Below are 24,918 nucleotides of genomic sequence, written 5' to 3'. Positions count from 1 at the left end.
TGATCTTCTGCCATCAGGTAAACGTTACAGGAGCATCAAAACTAAAACCACAAGGCTACTAAACAGCTTCCTCCCACAGGCAGTCAGACTGCTAAATAGCTGCTCTACCTGACTCTGCTTTGGACACTTTTAACTTGCACCGGACACTTATAAGTTGATTTTAACCGACATGTGGCTGTTGTGTTTTACTATTTATTGTAGTGTTTATTATTTAGTGTTGCGTTTGTAATGTTATGATTGCACTGCTCCTGGGAAACGCTGTCTCATTCTACCCTGCAGAGCTGATGTACGGTTGGAACGACAATAAAGTTTTTGAATCTTGAATATCCTATTGCAGTCCTGACTGCAACTCCCGTTACAACAACATTTCACTATATTTAAAGCATTGTTTGCCTCATTAACAGAGGATGTTAATGTTGATCTGGTGTGGAACTATGGAGAGCAGGACACTGTGCATTTTGGCCGATCTGCACACTGGGGAGTCACAGGTGTCCACTGCTCTTGCATCAAAACAGGAGCAGAATACGCGGGAAATACTCAAGTCGGGCAGCATCTGGGGGAGAATCACAGTGAAGTTGCGGATCGATAACCCATCGGAATGACAGGAATGAAAATGGGTAGTTTTCAATCGCAGTGATGGAGGATTGGTGGAAAGATGGAATCTGTGTTAATGGAAGACGCCACAAGCGTCTGTCTCAGTGATGTACATCGTGTCTGTGGGAGAGGGTGGTGAAGTCTTGGCAACTGCTACTCATCAGTCTTGCTGTGGGGGTATGGGGCTCTGTCTAATGAGGCCTCCGTCTGTCAAAGTCGACCATGGATGTCCTGCCCCTGCAAGCCGGGACACTCCGATATGGAGAGGAAGCTTCTGCCGATGTAGCAAGCTCCCTCTCTCCATGCATCTGATGTACACAAAGGAACGGCAGAGACTGACACAGCTTGGCACCAGAGGTGTCGCAGGAGATGCCAATCTGCGTTGAACACCATTTAACACTGACTCAGGGACTCCAGCTCCAGGCTTTTCCCATTGGGTTTACTCCGAAACTCTTCCCCATGAGGGGTTACAGTTACAAGGCAGTGGAGGTTTGAGATCAGAGTTTTCTTGTTCCTGGATGAGCTGCCAATCACAGCCGACAAGCCCCATCTGCCCAAAGTGACTGGTTGTAAGGCACCAGTAACCCGCCTCTGCCCCTTCTCCTGTCAGAAGAAACGCTTCCACCGGGATTAGTGGCTAAACTGCACGTGAAGGCCAAGAGCTGGACAGAGGCTACTCGCCACTGGGAGCATTTAATAGGTCGTGGCAGCTCATCCGCACTGTCACCCCCCTCCCCCCAACCGTTATAACAATCTTAAGCAACCAAGGGGCGCTGTATTATTGACAATGAATCGGTAAATTGGTTTATTATTGTGACATGCACCACTGTAAAATGGAAAACTTTTCTGCATGCGATCCAAATAGATCATTACATCACACCGGTGCAATGAGGTTGTACAAGGAAAAATGGAACAGAATAGTTCAGGGAAACAGTGTTTCAGTTGCCGAGAAAATGCAGTGCAGGCAGACGATAAGGTAGAAGGCCAAAGGATCATTCGGCGGTCAGCGTTGAGTTTTTTTGGGACTATGTTCCTAAACTGTAGAAATCAACACCTTAAACTACAGTACTGTGCAGAAGTCTGAGGTGTATATTAGGACTGACACATTTTGTCTTTCATTTTCTAGTTTGCACTTTATCCCGTTGTGATGCAGTTTGAACGGCATCGTCTGGATGAAAGGTGCTTTATAAATAAGTCATTATTATTATTATTATTATTATTATTATTATTATTATTATTATTATTATTATTATTATTATCATCTTAGCCTAAGCTGGTAAAACTTGAGGTACAGGCATAGCCAAGCACACTCATGTCTCAATTGATAGGAGATTTCAGACTATTCTCGTGTTGTATAGTGTTATGGGTTTTCGAAGATTTACACAAGTATCGCCGTGTGGGCCTAATTTATTAATACTATTCTGTAAAGCCTTTAGGATGATACCAGTTATCGATATTACGATTGGGATAAATAATACCCTGTTCGTGTTCCATAGTCTTTCATTTTGCCCTTTCAATTCAACATATTTCTGGTATTGTTTTTTACTAATTCATTTCTGTAAGTTATGTGTGTTTGGAATGGCTATATATATTTAAAAAGTTGCTTTTGCTTGTTTATCCTGTAAAATTACATCCGAATGCATATCATGGATTATCCTATCCGAAATAATGATCGGACGCAGTATGATATGAAGGACTCTAACTCTAAAAGTGGAAAATGCTTGTACGTTTAGTAAATTATGGTGTTTTTCATCAGTTGTAGTTGAAGCAATGTTTTTGTGAATGTTGTCCGCCATTTTATTCTGCTTGTGCAAGTAATGAGATTCAGTTGAACTACTGGAGGATCTTGTAAAGTCGGATTGTTTGTAGTTTCTCTTATAATTTTCAGCATATATCGTCTTGGACCTATCAGTCGTTTATTCTGTATTATTGATAACTACATGTGTCAACAACCTTGTACTGTATTGCTACAATGATCCCTTCTGTTTCTGGGAAGAAGTCTCCAACTCTGAGCCAGGGGCTCGACGCTTCCTTGTCGACATCTAATCGGCTCAGATCGTGGGGATGTCCTCCGTGGGGAGTCAGACTCTTCCATTGGTTAACATTTTCTGCTATTGTGATAGCTTCTTCACTTTTATGGGTTATGCTTTCATTTACGTTCAGTGATGTGTACCCCTTATCAGATTTGCATATGCTTGTATGGAGTGCTGAATCCTGCTTGCGTTCTGACAGTGTGTCAATAGAGCTAATTGTGGATTTCAGAAAAGGCGAGATGAGGGAACACGACACACCAGTCCTCACAGAGGGATCTGATGTGGAAAGAGTGAGCAATTCCAAATTCCTGGCTGTCAATATCTCCGAGTATCTAACCTGGACCCAATATATTGATGCAGCTACAGAGAAGGCACAACAGTGGCTATATTTCATCAGGAGTTTCCAGCATCACTCGAATATTTCTACAGGTGTGACTTGCAGAGCATTGTAACTGGCTGCATCACCGTCTGGTTCATGAGGATTACTGTACAGAATCAATGATTCAGGAGCAACTTCTCCTCTACCATGTAGTTTACGAATGGACATTGAACCCATCGATACTACCTCACTAATCTCTTTTTAAATTTCTATTTCTGCACAACTTGTTTATTATAATATTTCATATAATCACACAGACATGCACAGCTATATATGTTCAACTTCCAGGCCCTGAAGCCACTTCGCTGCTCAGCCAGATCCACCGTCTGACAGGCCACATGTCTCGCATGGATATCTCCAGGTTACCGAAAGCAGTACTCTACGGAGAACTCTCTCAGGGCAAGAGAGATTGTGGTGCCCCGCGCAGGAGGTACAAGGACCAAATTAAGCAGAGGCTGTCTCAGGTAAATATGGAGGTCAACGAGTGGCAGCCACTGATCCACGGAAAAGCCAGGAATTCTGAGGAACCCAGAAGAGCGACTGCTGAAAAGAAGAGGGGATGCAAGAAGGATCCAACTACCCAAGCGCCTGCATCCCAGCTGTCCCTGTGTCCCAACTGCGCCCGGGTCCACAGATCCAGAATTGGCCCCTACCGTCACCAACAATCGTGTCGTCATCTAGTACCACCACCCCCCCTCACAGTCACACACACGCACGCACGCACGCACGCACGCACACACACACACAGACACACAGACACACACACACCCCTCACAGACACACACACACACACACACACACACACACACACACACACACACACACACACACACACACACACACACACACACACACACACACACACACACACACACACCCTATTTGGGAAGAGAACAGGATTTAGGGTATGTTTCATGATCATTAATGCTTGGTGGAACTCTGGAATGTCCATGCCCTCAAACGCTTTTGTTCCCCGGATCTGGAGTACCTGGTGCTGCTGTGTAAACGTTTCCGGCTGTCAAAGGGAGTTCCCGGCTGTTATTATCACAGCGGTGTAATAACAACATCACCCAGTTGTGTGTTATTGTCGCAGAGGGGAGATGATTTCCTTCAGAAATTGGTCAGGACTTCCCAAACCACAAAATTTGTATCAACAGTTCCGTGTGAACAGCACTTGCCGTGTGACCGACTGCTTACATTGCCGGTGATCAGCAGGAGCTCAAGAAATTCAGCTCCGATCTGTGCAAAGTCATCCAGGCAGCGAAACGACAATACAGAGATCGTATTCAGACACAGCTCTCCACCAACGACACACACAGCTTATGGCAAGCTCTGCACCCCAATGCAGACTTCAGAGCTAAGTGCAGTGGTGCTGCCAACATCGCTGCCTGTCTCCCAGAAGATCTAAGTCTCTTTACGCTCGGTTCGATATCGCCAACACTGAGACCCCGAGGAGAGCCGACAAAGCGACCTGCACATTGGTCATCTCTGAGGCTGAAGTTCGCAGGTGTTTCCAACGACTGGACAGTCGCAAGCCTGCGGGACCGGACGGCGTCCCAGGGCGGGTACTCAGGATGCGCGCGGCACAACAGGCAGGTGTATTTACGGATATTTTTAATCTCACCCTCTCCCAGTGTAGAGTTCCCTCCTGCTTCAAATCATCCACCATTGTTCCTGTACCTAAAACAACTAAGGCAACATGCCTGAACGTCTGGCGTCCTGTCGCACTCACCTCAATAATAAGCAAATGCTTTGAGAGACTGGTCAAGGACTGCATCTGCAGCTTGTTACCACCCACACTGGACCCCCTACAATTAACCTACCGACACAACCGATCAACAGATGACACAATAGCCACTGCTCTGCACACCTCCTTAAACATCTGGAGAAGAGGGATGCTGATGTGAGAATGATGTTATTAGACTACAGTTCAGCATTCAATACCATCATTCCCTCCAGGCTTGACAAGAAGCTCAGAGACCTCGGCCTTCACCCTGCCTTGTGCAGCTGGGTCCTGGATTTCCTGTCAGATCGCCGGCAAGTGGTAAGAGTGGGCTCCCTCACCTCTGCCCCTCTGACCCTCAACACAGGAGCCCCTCAGGGCTGTGTCCTAAGCACCCTCCTTTACTCTCTGTATGCGCATGACTGTGTCGCTACCCACAGCTCCAATCTGCTAATTAAATTTGCTGAGGATACTATATTTATTGGTCAAATCTCAAATAATAACGAGGCAGCCTACACAGAAGAAGTCACCACCCTGACACAGTGGTGACAAGAAAACAACTTCTCCCTCAATGTTGCAAAAACAAAGGAGCTGGATGCAATGTCGCAAAGACAAGAGGAATGGAGACAGGCTAACCCCTATTGACATCAATGGATCTGGGGTTGAGAGAGTGAACAGCTTTAATTTCCTCGGCATTCACATCACTGAGGACGTGACGTGGTCTGTACACATCAATTGTGTGGTGAAAAAAGGCACAACAGCACCTCTTTCACCTCAGACAGAACCATAGAACATTACAGCACAGAAACAGGCCTTTTGGCCCTTCTTGGCTGTGCCAAACCATTTTTCTGCCTCGTCCCACTGACCTGCAACTGGACCATATCCCTCCAAACCCCTCTCATCCATATACCTGTCCAAGTTTTTCTTAAATGTCAAAGTGATCCCGCATTCACCACTTCATCAGGCAGCTCATTCCACACTCCCACCACTCTCTGTGTGAAGAAGCACCTTCCCCAATGTCCCTTTAAACTTTTCCCCCTTCACCCTTAACCCATGACCTCTGATTTATTTTCTCCCCTAGCCTCAGTAGAAAAAGTCTGCTTGTATTCCCTCTATCTATACCCATCATAATTTTATACACCTCTATCAAATCACCTCTCATTCTCCTACATGCCAGGGGATAAAGTCCTAACCTATTCAAACTTTCCCTGTAACTCAGTTTCTCAAGTCCCTGCAACATCTTTGTAAACCTTCTCTGCACTCTTTCAACATTATTAATATCCTTCTTGTAATTAGGTGACCAAAACTGCACACAATACTCCAAATTCGGTCTCACCAATGACTTATACAACCTCACCATTACACTCCAACACTTATACTCAGTACCTTGATTTATAAAGGCCAATGTACCAAAAGCTCTCTTTACGACCCTATCTACTTGTGAAGCCACTTTCAGGGAATTATGTATCTATACTCCCAGATCCCTCTGTTCTACTGCCCTCCTCAGTGTCCTACCATTTACCTTGTATGTTCTAACTTGGTTTGACCTTCCGAAGTGCAATACCTCACACTTGTCCGCATGAAACTCTATCTGCCATTTTTCAGCCCATTCCTCCAACTGGTCCAAGTCCCTCTGCCAGCTTTGAAAACCTTCCTCACTTGTCCACTACACCTCCAATCTTTGTATCATCAGCAAATTAGATGTTCCAATTTACCACATTGTCATCGAGATCATTGATATAGATGACAAATAACAATGGACCCAGCACTGATCCCCGTGGCACATCACTAGTCACAGGCCTCCACTCAGAGTAGCAATCCTCCACTACCACTCTCTGGCTTCTTCCATTGAGCCAATGTCTAATCCAATTTACTACCTCTCCATGTATATCTAGTGACTGAATCTTCCTAACTAACCTCCCATGCGGGACCTTGCCAAAGGCCTTACTGAAGTCCATGTATACAACATCCACTGCCTTCCCTTCATCCACTTTCCTGGTAACTTCCTCGATAAACTCTAATAGATTGGTTAAACATGATCTACCACGCAGCAATGGCAGGTATTCTTGGGAATAATGCACAAGGTGCAAAATCAGTTCATCCCCCAGAGAAGGAAGGATTCAAAGGGGGGAAGGGGCCACAGTGGTTGACAAAGGAAGACAAAGATTGCATAGCATTAAAAAAAGGAAATATGACAGAGCTAAGGTTAGTGGGAGGACAGATGATTGGGAAGTTTTTAAGGAACAACAGAACTTAACTAAAAAGACAATACGGTGCGAAAAAATGAGGTACGAATGCAAGCTAGCCAGGAATATAAAGGAAGATAGCAAAAGCTTTTTTAGGTATGTGAAGAGAAAGAAGATAGTTAAGAACAATGTTGGGCCCTTGAAGAATGAATTGGGTGAAATTGTTATGGGAAACAGAGAGATGGTAGAAGTATTTAATGAGTACTTTAGATCTGTTTTCACTAAGGAAGACACAAGCAATCTCCCAGATGTATGGATGGGCCAAGAACATATGGTAACAGAGGAAATGAAACAGATTGACATTCGGAAGGAAACGGTGATGAGAAGACTGATGGGACTGAAGGCTGACAAATCCCCAGGTCCAGATTGTCTGCACCCTAGGGCACTAAAGGAGGTGGCCCTGGAAATTGCGGATGCATTGGTAATCATTTTTCAATGTTCCTTAGATTCAGGATCAGTTCCTGAAGATTGGAGAATGGCTAATGTTATCCCACTTTTTAAGAAAGGAGGGAGGGAGAAAACAGAGAACTATCGACCTGTCAGCCTGACATCGGTGGTGGGAAAGATGCTAGAGTCCATTATTAAGGATGAAATAGTGGCATATCTAAATAGCAGTGATAGGATTGGGCCGAGCCAGCATGGATTTACCAAGGGTAAATAATGCTTGACTAATCTATTGGAGCTTTTCGAGGATGTAACCAGGAAGTTAGACGGGGGAGATCCAGTGGATGTAGTGTACCACGATTTTCAGAAGGCATTTGATAAGGTCCCACATAGGAGATTGGTGGGTAAAATCAAAGCTCAGGGCATCAGAGGGAAGGCATTGACATGGATAGAAAACTGGTTGGCAGATAGAAAGTAAAGGGTAGCGGTGAATGGGTGTTTCTCGGAATGGCAGGTGGTGACTAGTGGGGTGCCACAGGGCTCGGTATTGGGACCACGGCTGTTTACCATTTACGTTAACGATTTGGATGAAGGCATAGAAAATAACATCAGCAAATTTGCTAATGATACTAAGCTGGGTGGCGGTGTGACATGTGATGAGGATGTTAGGAGAATTCAGGGTGACTTGGATAGGCTGGGTGAGTGGGCAGATACTTGGCAGATGGCGTTTAATGTGAATAAGTGTGAGGTTATCCACTTTGGGAGTAAGAACAGGAAGGCAGATTATTATCTGAATGGTGTAGAGTTAGGTAAGGGAGAAATACAAAGAGATCTCGGAGTCCTTGTTCATCAGTCACTGAAGGTGAATGAGCAAGTGCAGCAGGCAGTGAAGAAGGCTAATGGAATGTTGGCCTTTATTACAAAGGGAATTGAGTACAAGAGCAAGGAAATCCTCTTGCATTTGTACAGGGCCCTGGTGAGACCACACCTGGAGTATTGTGTACAGTTTTGGTCTCCAGGGTTAAGGAAGGACATCCTGGCTGTAGAGGAAGTGCAGCATAGATTCACGAGGTTAATTCCGGGGCTGTCTGGACTGTCTTACGCAGAGAGGTTAGAGAGACTGGCTTGTACACGCTAGAATTAAGGAGATTGAGACATATTGCAATATATAAGATTATTAAGGGATTGGACAAGATAGAGGCAGGAAATATGTTCCAGATGCTGGGAGAGTCCAGTACCAGAGGGCATGGTTTGAGAATAAGGGATAGGTCATTTAGGACAGAGTTAAGGAAAAACTTCTTCTCCCAGAGAGTTGTGGGAGTCTGGAATGCACTGCCTCGGAAGGTAGTGGAGGCCAATTCTCTGGATGCTTTCAAGAAGGAGCTAGATAGGTATCTTATGGATAGGGGAATCAAGGGATATGGGGACAAGTCAGGAACCGGGTATTGATAGTAATTGATCAGCCATGATCTCAAAATGGCGGTGCAGGCTCGAAGGGCTGAATGGTCTACTTCTGCACCTATTGTCTATTGTCTATTCAAGGTCCGAGGGAATACCCTATCAGGTCCTGGGGATTTATCTACTCTGATTTGCCACAAGACAGCAAGCACCTCCTCTTCTTTAATCTGTATAAGTTCCATGACCTCCCTACTTGTTTGCCTTGTTTCCATAGGCTCCATTCTAGTTTCCTTAGTAAATACAGATGCAAAATACCCATTTAATATCTCTCCCATTTCTTTTGGTTCCATACATAACCGACCACTCTGATCTTCAAGAGGATCAATTTTATCCCTTACTATCCTTTTGCTCTTAAAATACCTGTAGAAGTTCTTAAAATTATCGTTCACCCTGACTGCCAAAGCAACCTCATGTCTTCTTTTAGCCCTCCTGATATCTTTCTTAAGTATTTTCTTACTCTTTTTATACTCCTCAAGCATCTTATTTCCTCCCTGTTGCCTATACATGTTATACATCTCTCTCTTCTTCTTTATCAGAGTTCCAATATCCCTCGATAGCCAAGGCTCCTTATTCTTATTCATTTTGCCTTTAACCCTGACAGGAACATACAAACTCTGCACTCTCAAAATTTCTCCTTTGAAGGTCTCCCACTTACCAATCACATCCTTGCCAGAGAACAACCTGTCCCAATCTACGATTTTTAGATCCCGTCTCATTTCTTCAAATGTGGCCCTTTTCAGCTTTAGAACGTCAACCCGAGGAACAGATCTATCTTTATTCATGATTAAGTTGAAACTAATGACGTTATGATCACGAGAACGAAAGTGTTCCCCTACACAGGCTTCCGTCACCTGCCCGAACTCATTTCCTAATAGGAGATCTAATATTGCATCCTCTAGATCTAGGTAGATCTATATATTGATTTAGAAAACTTTCCTGAACACATTTTACAAACTCTAACCCATCTAGACGTTTAACAGTATGGGAGTCCCAATCAATGTGTGGAAAATTAAAATCCTCTACAATCACAGATTTCTGTCTCCTGCAGTTGTCTGTTATCTCTTTGCAGATTTGCTCCTCCAATTCTCGCTGACTATTGGGTACTCCATAATACAACCCTATTAATGTGGTCATATCTTCCTGTTTCTCAGCTCCACCCATAAGGCCTCAGTAGACAAGCTAATCTGTTCTGCCGAAGCACTGCTGTAATATTTTACCTGACTAGCAAAGCCACCACCCACCCTTCATCCCTCTGTCTCTATCACGTCTGAAACATTGGAACCCTGGAACATTGAGCTGCCAGTCCTGCCCCTCCTGTAGCCAAGTTTCAGTAATGGCTATGATGTCGTAATTCCACGTGTCAATCCAGGCCCTCAGCTCGTCTGCCTTTCCCACAATACTCCACGCTTTGAAATATACACACCTCAGAAGATTATTACCACCACACACAACCTTGCTATTTGTGACTTTGCATGAACTACCAACATCATTTATTTTTACCCCAGTTCCACTATCTACTCTGGCACTGTGGTTCCCATCTAGTTTAAACCCTCCCCAATAAAACTAGCAAACCTCCCTGCAAGTATATTGCTGCCCTTGTAGTTCAGGTGTAACCCGTCTCTCTTGTACAGGTCCCACCTGCCCCTGAAGAGGTCCCGATGATCTAGAAATCTGAAACCCTGCCCCCTACACCAGTTTCTCAGCCACGTGTTCATCTGCCAGAGCATCGCACTCTTACCCTCACTGGCACGTGGCACAGGCAGCAATCCGGAGATTACTACCCTCTGTGTCCTGTTTTTCAAGCTCTCTGTACTCACTCTTCAGGACATCCTGACTCTTTCTACCTATGTCATTGGTACCGATGTGTACCACGACATCTGGCTGATCACCCTCCCACCTCAGAATGCTGTGCAGGCGATCAGAGACATCTCTGACCATGGCACCCGGGAGGCAACAAACCATCCGGGAGTCTCTGTCACAACCACAGTATCTCCTGTCTGAACCCCTGACTATGGAGTCCCCTATCACTACCGCTCTCCTCTTCCTCCTCCCTCCGTTCTGCACTGCAGAACCAGACTCAGTGCCAGAGATCCGGCTGCCGCAGATTGTCCCAGGTAAGCCATCCTCCCCCCTCCCCCCAACAGTATCCAAATTGGTATACCTATTTTGGAGGGGAATGGCCACAGAAGAACCCTGCATTAACTGCCCTTTCCCCTTCACTCGCCTGACGGTAACCCAATTACCTGTGCCCTGTTCCTTAGGTGTAAGTACCTCATGGAAGCTACTATCTATAATCTGCTCAGTCTCCCGAATGATCCGGAGGTCATCCAGCTCCTGCTCCAGTTCCCTAATGCGGTCTGTTAGGAGCTGCAGCTGGATGCACTTCTTGCAGGGATCGTTGTCAGGGACACTGGATGTCTCCCTGACTTCCCACATCCTGCAAGAGGAGCATTCCAACATCCTGCCTGGCATATTCTCTAGTCTGAACAAAACAAAAGGAAAAACAGAAAATCAGATGTTTGAGAAAGTTTGAGATGGGCCCCTAAATGCTAACGATTTTCTATAGGGGCACAATTTTGTGCATCCTGTCTTGCTGCATCACTGCCTGGTATGGGAACTGTACTTCTCTCAATCGCAGGACTCTGCAGAGAGTGGTGCGGACAGCCCAGTGCATCTGTAGGTGTGAACTTCCTACTATTCAGGTCATTTCAGAGATAGGGGGTAAAAATGGGCCGAAGGATCATTCTGGACCCAAGCCTCATTAAGCACAAACTGGTCCAGCTGCTACCATCCGGGAAATGGTACCGCAGCGTAAAAGCCAGGACCAACAGGCTCCGTGACAGCTTCTTCCACCAGGCCATCAGACTGATTAATTCACGCTGATACAATTCTATTTCCACAATTGAATACATAAATACAGACTCACTGCACACACTGTAATCGTGCTGCTGGCGGAGAAAAACAATTTTCACGACATGTGTCCATGATATTAACCCTGATCCTGAAAATTTTTATCTGGCTGTTGTCTCATTTTTTTAGATCTGTTATTCATCATCCTCATACTGTCCTCGTTCATATCAATCCAAGTGCGCTCCAGTGCACATGGTGTTTTCCAGAAATTGCTATTTAAGTTCTTATTTTTTTGCATATTTTCCAGATCTGTTTCAGACCAGGATATTTTACCAAAATTATACGTCAATATGGGCACAGTGAGTGTTTACTACCTTCGTTATATTTTTACTGTTCAGCTCTGTTTGGCAGATTTTCTTGATCCTTGATGTAAATTCAAAGTTTGTTCAGCCTTGCAGTAAATTCAGATTTTCTTCAGCCTTGAAGTAAATTTTGTTGGAAGGTTTTCCTTTATCATATTTTCTATTTTCTTTGCTTATTGATATCCTAAATATACGTTTCATATTCTGTTACATTGCATCCTGATGCTCTGTTTGATATTCTACCGGCTCTATTGCACCTTTCTTTATGGTTAATCATGTTCTGTACTTTCCTAGTCTAAAGTTCATGCTTATATATTTGGAAATTAGTTCCATTATTTGAATTATTTGTTTCAGCTTTACTGATGCAAGAGCAAATAATTTCAAATCATCAATGTATAGCTGTGTCAAGGTATAATTCGTATTTTTTTTCTGATTAGATACCTGATTTTTGTCTGTTTCAGTAAATTATGAGTGGGCTTAAAGCTAGACAAAACCACAGTGGGCTTAGTGAGTCGCTGTGAAAAATCCCTCTATTTATTTTGATAGTGGTCGTTGTTCCTCTGTGGTTGTTAATAGGACGTTTATTTTACGTGAATGCTTCATCGGATGTTGTAGAAATTTCACAAGTATTGTATGTATTTTATATATATTTGGAACTTCTCTTAAACACACGAGGAACAGAATCAGATTTTTTTTTTGATTGTCAATATAACACTGAAAGTTTTCTGCTTTCCATAGGGTTTGAAATAGAATTAGATAATCTGTTATCTGTTGTTCAAACCCGAATGGTATTCTGTCTGCTCTCCTGTGAGTATATTGTGGTTATCTAAGTTGTTATCTGAGTTTTTATTAGTTACGAGATGTACGATGCTATAATTTTAGATATGAAATTGTCTTATTATTATTAAGAGCCAATAATAACATAGTAGGTGACCATTTAGTAGTCTTATAAATGCAGAATAAAGCTGTCGTTGAGGCTGGTGGTACATACCTTCAAACTTTTATATGTTCTGCCCCATGCAAGTATGACAGAGAGGATGTATGAGGTGGTTTGGGGTTCAGTAGCAAGGCTTTGGGTCGGGTTTGTGTCTCGCCAGCTTGATTGAGTTCCTCCAGAAGGTGACAAAGGTGATGGATGAACTTACACATGAATGTTGTCTACTTGTATATTGGTGGAGTGTTTGACAAAGTCCCACATGGGAGGCTCATACAGAATATTAACATGCTGGTTTTAGGGAGCATCTGGAGTATTGTGTTCACTTCTGATTGTCCAGCTCTTGGAAGGATTGGAGAGGGTGCAGAACAGGTTCATCAGGATGTTGCCTGGGTTCGGTGACATGTGCTACAAGTAGAGGTTTGATAAACTTGGTTTGTTTATTCTGGAATTAGATTAGAGATCTGACTGAGGTGTACAAGTTTGAGAGATAAGAGTTTGGGTCGACAGTCTGTATTTTGTTTATTTTTTACATATGACTGGTGTCTAATACCAGAGGGCATTTGGTTAAGGTGAGGTGGGGTAAATTTACAGCAATTGTGGGTAGTTTTTTAACAGAGTTGTGGGTGCCTGGAATTTACTGTCTGGGTCAACATGGCTTTGTGAGGGGAAGGTCGTGCCTCACGAGGCTAATTGAGTTTTTTGAAGAGGTAACAAAAAGCAATTGACGGAGGTACGGTAGTAAATGTGGTCTACATGGATTTTAGCAAGGCATTTGACAAGGTCCCTTACGAGAGACTCATCCAGAAAATCATGAGGCACGGGATAAGTGGAACCTTGGCTGTTTGGATAAATAATTGGCTTACAGGAAGAAAGCAGAGGGTAGTAGTGGAAGGAACGTATTCTGCCTGGAGGTCGGTGACTAGTGGAGTGCCGCGGGGATCTGTCCTGGGACCCCTGCTATTTGTGATTTTTATAAATAGATAGATAGATAGATACTTTATTCATCCCCATGGGGAAATTCAACTTTTTTCCAATGTCCCATACACTTGTTGTAGCAAAACTAATTACATACAATACTTAACTCAGTAAAAAATATGATGTGCATCTAAATCACTATCTCAAAAAGCATTAATAATAGCTTTTAAAAAGTTCTTAAGTCCTGGCGGTTGAATTGTAAAGCCTAATGGCATTGGGGAGTATTGACCTCTTCATCCTGTCTGAGGAGCATTGCATCGATAGTAACCTGTCGCTGAAACTGCTTCTCTGTCTCTGGATGGTGCTATGTAGAGGATGTTCAGAGTTTTCCATAATTGACCGTAGCCTACTTAGCGCCCTTCGCTCAGCTACCGATGTTAAACTCTCCAGCACTTTGCCCACGACAGAGCCCGCCTTCCTTACCAGCTTATTAAGACGTGAGGCGTCCCTCTTCTTAATGCTTCCTCCCCAACACACCACTACAAAGAAGAGGGCGCTGGATGTAGAGGTGGAAGAATGGGTGAGTAAATTTGTGGGTGACGTGAAGATTGGAGGAGTTGTGGATGGAGCTGTAGGTTGTCGAAGGTTACAAGAGGATATAGACAGGGTGCAGATTTGGGCAGAAAAGTGGCAGATCGGGTTCAATCCGGATAAATGTGGGGTGACGCATTTTGGAAGGACAAACCAGAATGTTGAGTACAAGTTTAATCGTTGGTTACTTAAGAGTGTGGATGAACAGAGGGACCTTGGGGTTCAAATCCATACATCCCTTAAGGTCGCTGCACGGGTTGATAGGATAGTTAAGAACTCCTATGGGAGGCTAGGCTTCATTAATAGGGGGATTGAGTTCAAGAGTAGAGAGGCCAAGTTGCAAATCTACAGATCTCTGGTGAGACCGCACTTAAAGTATTGTGTTCAATTCCGGTCACCTCATTATAGGAAGGATGTGGAAGCTATGGAGAGGGTGCAGAGGAGATTTACCAGGATGTTGCCTGGTTTGAAGAACAAGTCATGTGAAGCAAGGTTAGCAAAGCTGGGACTTTTCTCTTTGGAGCGTAGAAGGTTGAGAGGGCACTTGATAGAGGTCTAAAAAATTATGAGAGGCATAGATAGGGTGGATTGCTAGTACCTGTTTCCCAGGGCCCCAACAGCAAACACTGGAGGGCATATGTACAAAGTTAAGGGGGGGAAGTTTAGGGGAGACATCAGGGGTAAGTATTTTACAAAGGGTTGTGGGTGCCTGGAACAACTTGCCAGGGATGGTGGTGGAGGCTAAAACATTAAGGGTATTTAAGAACCTCTTGGACAGGCACATGGATGAAAGAAAAATAGAGGGTCACGGGGTAGTGTGGGTTTAGTACTCTTTTTAAAGGAATAAATGGGTTGGCACAACATCCGGGGCGGAAGAGCCTGTACTGTGCTGTAGTATTCTAGTGTCTAGAGTCTAGTGACTAGGGTCATGTCGGAGGGAACTATGTTATAGATGCTCCTAGTTATACATGAATGTGCAGGAAATGCAAGGAAATGGTCAATAATATAAGAAAGGATACCAAAGTATATTTTTTTTCTTTCCCAGATATATAAAGAGTGAAAAAAGGGAGAGGGTCGATATCGGATCACTAGAAACTGCTGTTGTAGTTGCAGTAACGGGTGAAAAGGAAATGCCAGACAAACTCTGTGCAAGTCACTGGCAGAATTCCAAAAGGTAAAGAACATCAGCAAACAGAATTGCATGTAGTGCTATTACAAAGGAAAAGGGGCTTGGAAGATGAAAGGTGTGAAGATAGAAAAGTCACCTGGACTGGGTCATACAGTGTATCAGGAGCCTGTCTAGGGTGTGTTGGGATTCCCAGAGCGTTAGGACCTGGAGTAAAGGCTTCAGCAGAACCAACAGATGGATTAATAGAAATATATATTGTAGAATATTCAGGCTGCAAAGAGAGATTCGTCGAATTGTTACTTGAATCCAGAGATCAGTGAATGATTAATGGCGAATTTTGATTCCCAGGCTTTGCCAAGTCACAGACTAACACTTGAGATGTGGTTTGAACTGTGCATTTCATCACTCACCTATCAGCTGAGTGGGTAATTCCGATAAACCTTGGCCGATGTTCATGTATTCCTGTGGATCAAGACCTGTTTAAATATAAAACAAATCCATGGAAACAGAGCTAAAATAATTAAAATAACTAAAATGTTTATCTCAATGTGTCTTTGTGTTCAGTGCGTGGTTTTAACATACCGAGTTCCTGTATTTCCCTCAGTATACTGTCCAACTTCGGTAACTCAGTCCTCCACATCAGAAAGGATTCCCACATCGCCCTCCGGGCCCGGGAGCCTTTGCCATTCACCAAACTGAGGAAGAGTCTGGAACTCTCTGCCCGGTTGTCCTTCTCTGTCAGTTCAGTGACTTTCTGCAAAAGGAAACAATGGACTTATTGTGGAGCAGACAGACAGACATGGAGAATGTGCAGGAAAGTATCTGTTCATGGCCCCGGTAGCTTCAGAACAGATGCAGTCACTGGGCTGTTGCCTGATCCTCTCAGGGTTCAGTCATTAACAGAGAAACAGTAACTGAAGGAAATTCTAAATCAATAGTGTGTAAGAATAAGGATTTTCTGACACCCTGCAGTAGATGCAATGTGATTAATTTCCTCGATCTGTCAATATGCAGCATTACATCAACAAGATGTGACAACAAGAACGGAAGAGAGGGGAGAGAGAGAGCAAAAACAAATGGATGGCGGGCATCACTGAATCGTGGCTGACAAAAGTTTATAGTTGGGTGCTTAAATCCAAGGATAAATATTGAATCGAAAGGATACACAGGTAGGTGAAAGTGTTGCGTCGAAGCTGCTGTCATTAAAAATGAAAAGTCCTGAGAAAGAGGTGATGTCGGATTAGACGATGAGGATGTTAAGAAACTGCGTAGGTAAAATGACCCTGATGGAAATTATATACAGGCATGTTAACAGTAGCCAGGATGTGGGCTACAAATTACAACGGGGGAGAGGAGAGGCATGGAAAAAGGTCAATGCTAAAATTGTCACGGGGAGTTTCAATATGCAGGTAGCTTTGGAAAATCAGGTCGGTGCTGAATCCCAAGTGAGGGAATTTATAGAATGCCAATGAGATGGCTTTTGAGAGAAGCCTATGGTTGAGCCCGCTATAGGAAAGACGGATCTGGAGTCTGTGTTGTGTATTGAACCAGATTTGATTAGGGAGCTTCAGCTAAATAAACCCTTAAGAGGCAGTGATCATAAAATAGCAGAACTCAGCCAGCAGATTGAAAGGGAGAAGGTGAAGTTAGAGGTATCAGTGCTACAGTAGAATAAAGGAATTACCTCGGCATGAGAGAGGAGCTGGGCAATAATAAATTTGAAAATGACACTAACAGGGACAATGGCAGAGCAGGAATGGCTGAAGTTTCTCGGAGGACAAACAATCACAATGATGAAGAATTATTCTAAAGGGAGAATGATCAGCGATGGCTGACGAGGGAGTCAAAGCAGCACAAAGGCAAAGGAGAAGGCACAGAATATTACAAAATATCGTAGAAAGCTGGAGGACTGGGATGTTTCTACAAACCAACAGAAGGCAATTAAAAAGCCGTAGATAGAGAAAATATGAAATATGAAGCTAGGCTAGAGAATAATGTAAAATAGCTTACCAAAACGTCCGTCTGATATATGAAGATTGAAAGAGAGGAGAGTGGATATTGGACCACCGGAAAATGACAGTGGAGCGGTCCTGTCAGGGGACAAGGAAATGCCGGAAGATATTGGTCGGCATTTTGCGTCAGTCCTCACTGTAAAAACACTAGAACGTGCCAGATATTTGAGAATGTCAGGTGGCAGAAGTGAGTGTATTTGCAATTATTGCGGAGAAGGCGCTTGGGAAGCTGAAAGTTCTGAAGATAGATGAGTCCAGATCAACTCACCCGATTGCTTCTGTAGGAGGAGGCTGAAGAGATTGTGGAGACATTAGTAATGATCGCTCAAGAATCACTAGATTTTGGAATGGTTCCGGAGGACTGATCATTTTAAACTATAGGCCAGTTAGTCTGATCAGCGTTTGGGAAGATGTCAGCAGTCGATAATTAGGTTTCGGGGTATTTGGACGCACATGATAGGAAAAAGGCCAACATCCATGGAAGGGAATCTTGCCTGACAGAACTGTTGGAATTTTTTGAGAGAACAGCATGCTGGGTCGACAACAGAGAGTCAGTGCAAGTTGTTTACTTGGACTTCCCGAGGACCTTTGACCAGGTGTCCCACATGACGCCATTTAACAAGGGCCGACAGTAGGACAAGAAAGGCACTGGCATGGATAGAGGATCCAAGATTTTCTCCAGACAGATTTGTCTGACTGCCAGGAAGCACAGAATGGGAACAAATAGGGCTTTCTCTGGTCGAATGTTGGTGACCAGTGGTGTTATGCAGTGGTTGGTTTTGGGACAGTTTCTTTTTCTGTTATGTCAATGATTTGTAGGCTTTATGGCCATTATTGTGGGCGTTACGAAGATATGGGGAGGGAAGGGAAGTGTTGAGGAAGCAGGGAATTCGCGGGAGGACATGGACCTATGAGAAAATGGACACATCAGTGGCAATTGGAATGTAGTATAGTGAGGTACGTGGCCATATACTTTAGCAGAAATAATGAAGACGTAGACTATTTTTGAATCTGGGAGAAAATTCTGAAATCGGAGTTGTAAAGAGTCTCTGGAGACCTGGTGCAGGATTCCGTGCAGTTTAAGTCTGTTCGGAAAGGCAAATACAATGCTAGCATTCATTTCGAGAGGATCAGAATATAAGAACAAGCACTGGCCAGACCGCACTCGCATATTTTGATCCCCTAATCAGAGAAAATATGTGATGGCGTTGTGAAAAATCCAGAGAGGTATCTAAACGAACAGAACCTGTGATATTAAACCAGATTTTGATGGGAATGGATCCTGGATGCACCTGTACTGGCTGGAGTGTGGAAGGATGAAGGGGAATCTAATTGTAACCTGTGGAATATCGAAAGACATTGAGAGGATGTGGAGAGGTTGCTTTTACGTGGGAGAGTCTAGAACCAGACGGAACAGCCTCAGATTAGTGGGACGTCCATTTGGAACAGAAATGAGCAGATTATTTAGCCTAGGAGTAGTGAATCTGTAGAATCCATTGGAACTGACAGCTGTGGAGACCAGGTCATTGGGTACATTTAAATCAGAGGTTGGTACCTTCTTGACTAGTCAGGTCAGCAAAGTTCACTGGGAGAAGGCAGGAGAATGGGGTTGAGAGGGATAGTAAATCACCCATGATATAATGGCAGAGCAGAATCGATGGGCCTAATGGCCAATTGTGTTCTGATGCCTTATGGTCTTATGATGTGTAAAGACAAAAGAAGATTAAGAAATGTCAGTGCGGCTATCTTATAATGGAGATGGTTACTGCCTGGCACTGATACCGTAAAATGGTAATGACTTCCTGAATGCAGGCATGGGCTTCCTGATTAACTGAGGAATTATGAATTAAACATTGAATAGTCTTCAAGCAACATATACCTATGATGGAATTAAGGTAACTGAATATGGATGGACTTAGGACATTGCTCTGAGAAATAAGAGAGGCAGCGTTTAAGGGTAAGCACAACATTGTGGGCCGAAGGACCTGTACTGTGCTGTACTGTTCTATGTTCTATGTTCTGTGTCCCGGATTTGAATGATTGATCTCCTAGAACAGATATCAGTAGGGAATAATGGACAACAATTATTAAATAAATCAGCATAATTCCCTGATGGCCCACTGCACTGTGAAATAATCCCTCAGTTTCACTGCTACCAGGTCCGAGGAGTTACAGTTGTAAAAGAAATTTAACCAGTAAAGCAGTCGTCTCCAGATGATGAATTTATAGATCAGCATCATATTTACAGATTACCTCTTGCCTTTGGATAATGCCTGTGTGATTCATTACAGACAGCGCCAATGAATCCCAACGAGAACAGAGTTACTCACGGGTGTAACGCACTTGATTTTCTAATACCACTCATGGCTGAATAGGTCAGATCTAGGACAAGACAATCATTGTTTGTGAGCTCCAAGGAGAGTGACCTGAAATGGTGTGTCCCTATCTCTCATTAGTCAGATATTCAGCAAGTTAGCAGGTTTTTTTTGTTTGCCCCTTCCCTTTCAGGAAATCCTATTGATCTTCTTCCCTTTCAGGACAACCTGTTGATTTTTTGGGATCATGAGATATCAGCTAGTCACCAGATTTATTTTATATTTTGTGCTTTCTTCTGCCCTTTTAGATCAAACTATTGATGTTTGTGGTCATAAGATATCAGCTTTGTGCGTGATCTTTCACATCTATTCAATCTCAGAGTTTTTCGAGGAAGTTACCAGGAAAGTTGATGAAGGCAAGTTTGTGGATATTGTCTACATGGACTTCAGCACGGTATTTGACAAGGACCCGTATAGGAGGTCGGTCTAGAAGATTCAGTTGCTTAGCATTCAAGATAAATTAGTAAACTGGATTAGACACTAACTTTTTGGAAAGAATCCGGACTGTCACTATAGACTGTTGCATTTCTGTTTGGCGCCTGTAGCTCGTGCAGTGTCATGGGGATCGGTGCTGTGCCTGCTGCGAAACTAGCTAGCAGGGCAAGTAGTGCAAGTGGTTAAGAGAATTCTGAACAGATGCTTGCGTAATGAGCGTATAGAGCGCCATGGCCCGGTGCAGGTCAATGGGAATAAGTAGATTCTGTAGTCTGGCATGCAATAGATGGGCCAAAAGGCCTGTTTCTGTACTGTACTTTGCTGTGACTATGACAAGTCAGCCACACATTGTTTGGGAACTCACGGAACCAAGACAAGCTGTGGTTAGCTGGTTTCCCTCCCTCAGGTACCACAGTGAAGCCGGTTGGCCCAATTGACAGTTTAATACTCATCCTGGATTAATGAGATGAGGTGAAGCTACCCGACGGTTCAGCCAAGATTTGAAATTAGTTTCAGACCGAATGCCTTTTGGAAGTCCAGATATGCAGCCACTGCTCTTACTTCACACTGATAAATACAGCAGGTGATACAAGAAAAGGTGATGCTAAACCTGCAGTTCCCAGTGCTCCCCACCTTAAAAACTGAAACCAGATCTGCGAGAGACAAGTCAAAGATCAAAGTCTCCATTCCCAAGTCGATCTCCTAAAACGTGCAGGAGATTAATGTTGATCACTATTCCCTCTGATACCAGCAGATCAGTGACAACACACGAACTGCACTCACCTCATTTTCTTGTCTACTGAAATGTCCCTCCTTTGTCAACATCCAACCCAGTCTCTCAACCTTTTCTTCAATTGCTTGTTGGAGTCTGTCTCTGTAGAACTTTGTCAGTTGGTACAGTCGATATTCCTCCCCCTGTGCCAGGAGGTCGGAGATTGTAAACTCTGGCTCTGTGAATATAAAAAGGAAAATGTTGGCTTGAACTCAGATATCCCTCGTCTCCACCGCTCTCACCCAACTCAACAAAAAACCGTGTCTTGAACCTGCCTCCAGATACAAAATTGGATTAATTCTCCATCTCCAACACCATCACACTGAGCACGGAGTCCCCCTACGGCTGTGTGCACAGAGCACTGCTGTTCACTCTGCTGACCCACGACTGTGCTGCAACACACAGCAAGAACGACGAGTCAGCATACAGAGAGGAGGTGCAGCGGCTAACGGACTGGTGCAGAGCCAGCAGCCTGTCTCTGAATGTGAACAAAACAAATTTCTTGGTGTTCATCTAGCGGAGAATCTCACCTGGTCCCTCAACACCAGCTCCATACCAAAGAAAGCCCAGCAGCATCTCCACTTTATGCGAAGGCTGAGAAAAGTCCATCTCCCACCCCCCATCCTCATCACATTCTAAGGTGGTTGTATTGAGAGCATCCTGAGCAGCTGCACCACTGCCTGGTTCGGAAATTGCACCATCTCAGATCGCAAGACCCTGCAGCGGATAGTGAGGTCAGCTGAGAAGACCATCGGGGTCTCTCTTCCCGCCATTACGGACATTTACACTACACGCTGCATCCGTAAAGCCAGCAGCATTATAAAGGATCCATGCACCCCTCATACAATCTCTTCTCCCTCCTGTCATCTGGAAAAATGCACCGAAGCATTCGGGCTCTCACGGCCAGACTATGTAACAGTTTCTTCCCCCAAAAGCTATCAGACTCCTCAACACCCAGAGCCTGGCATGACACCTTACTGCCCTATTGTCACGTATATTATTTATTGTAATGTCTGCACTGTTTTGTGCACTTTATGCAGTCCTAGATTGCTGTGTAGTTTAGTGTAGTTGTTGTGTGTTTTTTTTTCTTTTCCTCTGTTGTTTTTTTTTATGTCGTTCAGTCTAGTTTTTGTAATGTGTCATGCAACACCTTGGTCCTGAAAAGCGAATCATTTTTACTATGTACTGTATCAGCAGTTATGGTCGAAACGGCAATAAAAAAGTGACTTGACTTGACTTGAATCTAACACTTGCCTTAAAGCCTACCCAACAATGTTCTAGGCATTACGTAATAGAAGGACCACATTTAATATAAACCAGTCCATCCCCCATCCGACCCATTCACCTATTTAAATTTGGATGGGCATAAATGTTGGGACTGTCGGTAATATTCGCTTCCCAGAGATACTCTCTCAATCCTGGCGAATACATTTCGCCTGATTCACATCCCGGAAACACTCTCCTCATCTGGACAGCTGCATTTCCTCCAATTCACATCCTGGAAATCCTCAGAGCAGGTAGTACATTTCCTGTAGTGGGGTAACGGCTGCCCAGTGCACCACATGTACCACACCCACACATTTTGCCTCTCCTCTGACCAACCCTCCAACAAGGCCTCACCTTTACCCTCCACCCTGCCGCATTCTGTGAGCACATCACCCTCATATTTCACTCACCCGCTCCTTCTTGGGGACTTGACAGTTCTGTGTTCAATGAGCTTCCGAGCCGACAGGCAGTCACCTCACTTGTGCTGGTTCCAGGGTCCTGATCGGTGTCTCTGACGTCACTCTCTCTGGGCTGAATTTGCTCCTCCTCCTCTGCGGCCGGACTGCATTCCATTGGGACATCGCTCTCAATCTGACCCTGCTTTGGTACCTTGCTTCCCGTGTCCCGATTATCTTCCCTCGATGATCGGCCTGGTAAAATCCACTTCAGTACGTTCCATACTAGTTTCAATTTTCCACATGAAATAAATAATGAATTGCACGTTATACAAGTATGATTTAGATCTGAGCAAAACTGATTCAGACTGCAATGGAGCCGAGACTCTGGCTGACCAGATTTGGAGTGGAACTGTGCTGGTTAATGTGACCCGTACATCCTGTCAGGTGATCATCCCGATAAGCCGGTGACTGGACACATTTACTCCCAGTAAAATAGCAGGATAGGCACAGTAATACTAATCACAGCAGTTGAATGCACGGATGACCACAGGATCATAATGCACAGGTGTCCGGTGATACTGGGAAATATCACTGTGATTATCTTCCACAAGCTAAAATCTCCCTCGGTCACTAACTGTCCAGTAGTCTGTGTCACACAAAGACCAGCAACGGGATTACACATGGTCCAGTCTGCTGGATCACACATTCTCCAGTTGCTTTGTCACACGAGGGGCTGGAAATTGGACAAGGGGACTGGAGTTGCTTTCTCCAGTCCCCTTGGTCACCAACTGACCATTCCCTTGAGACGCATGTTGTCCGGTCCCCTGGGTCGCAGGCTGACCATTCCCTTGAGATCTATGCTGACCTCTCCCCTGGATCCCATCTTATCCCATCTTATCCCCCACCTGCTGATCATCATGTAACAACTATGCATATCATTGGCAAAGTCTTGGTTATAGAGCTTTGTGTGTAGTTGCAGTTGCTAAGTGTGAAGTGAAGAATGAACACTACGGTACTGGGCTAGGGTGTTGTTTTTTGTGTTATATGGTTGGGCTGGGGCAGCTGGCCCTGGAGCTCAGGAGCTTGAAGGGAAACCTTACACAGACACTCACACATACAGTAATCGGGTGCAGATAGGGTAGATGGTCACAGTCTTTTTCCCCGGGTAGGGGAATCTGAGACTCGAAGGAAGAGATTTCAAAGGGACCAAACGGGCATTTTTTCATGTGGTGGCTGATGGGTATAAATTACATGCATCCAGAGGAGGCCGCAAACACAAATAAAATTACAAAATTGAGAGCATGTGGGCAGGAAAAGGGGGGGAAGAAGTTTACTAGAGAAATTTGGGAAAACTGCAGGAAAATGGGACATTCAGATCAGCATGAACTATATGGGCCAAAGGATCCGTTTCCAGCCGTAACATCGTTTTTATTCCAGCTGGAATCTCAGATTTGAGCACAATCGCAATGTCTACAGGTGACACAGACATTTGGTCATTGGTTATGCCGGGTTTCCCAGCCAAGATGCTGGGAATTTAAATTCAGATAGAAGATCATATCAAGAGGGAAATAATTAGAAACTCAGGTTCACCATTTCTCCACAGCCCAGACATTCACTGGGGTGTTAAAACTCCGAAGCAGATCACAAATGTATCTACAATGAGTTGCCTCCTGATCCTCAGCCATTCCCAGCACCGGCAATGATCTCCGCTCCGCTACAGAAAACAGATTTCGGTGACACCCCTCCTCCTTTGCGTAGCAGGCAAGAAAAACCAGGGGGGAGTTGGTAGCTTTCCTTCCAAAACCTGAAATGCTGTGTTATCATAGAATCTCGGAAATCCCTGAAATGCTCCTATCATCTGCTTCTGAATTTTATAAATGAAAGTTGAGGATGTCTTACACATCAGGGCCTGTCTGGAGGTGAAATGGACCCTGACCCTGAACATTTACATAAACGACAAGATCACTGTCACATTCCTGTCTGTGTTTCACCCACAACCACCTGATTCAGGAGCCCCTGCTCCTTTCACTCAGCTGAAGCTTTGTATGATGAGCGGAGT

General features: G+C 44.3%; 1 protein-coding gene across 1 annotated transcript in view; it reads right to left on the bottom strand.

The window, feature by feature from the left end:
- Positions 1 to 24,918, bottom strand: part of LOC140721622 (NACHT, LRR and PYD domains-containing protein 3-like) — a 1,017,925-nt gene that overhangs the window by 320,712 nt on the left and 672,295 nt on the right. The window contains exons 5-8 of the mRNA XM_073036433.1: positions 22,872 to 23,141; positions 21,207 to 21,373; positions 16,184 to 16,355; positions 16,012 to 16,077 (exon numbers count right to left, since the gene is read on the bottom strand). Coding sequence (XP_072892534.1) covers positions 16,012 to 16,077; positions 16,184 to 16,355; positions 21,207 to 21,373; positions 22,872 to 23,141 — 675 coding nt within the window. The remainder of the gene's footprint in view (positions 1 to 16,011; positions 16,078 to 16,183; positions 16,356 to 21,206; positions 21,374 to 22,871; positions 23,142 to 24,918) is intronic.

This window comes from Hemitrygon akajei, unplaced genomic scaffold, assembly GCF_048418815.1.
Source record: "Hemitrygon akajei unplaced genomic scaffold, sHemAka1.3 Scf000058, whole genome shotgun sequence".
Taxonomy (NCBI): Eukaryota; Metazoa; Chordata; class Chondrichthyes; order Myliobatiformes; family Dasyatidae; genus Hemitrygon; species Hemitrygon akajei.
This window is presented reverse-complemented; position numbering and strand designations above follow the sequence as displayed.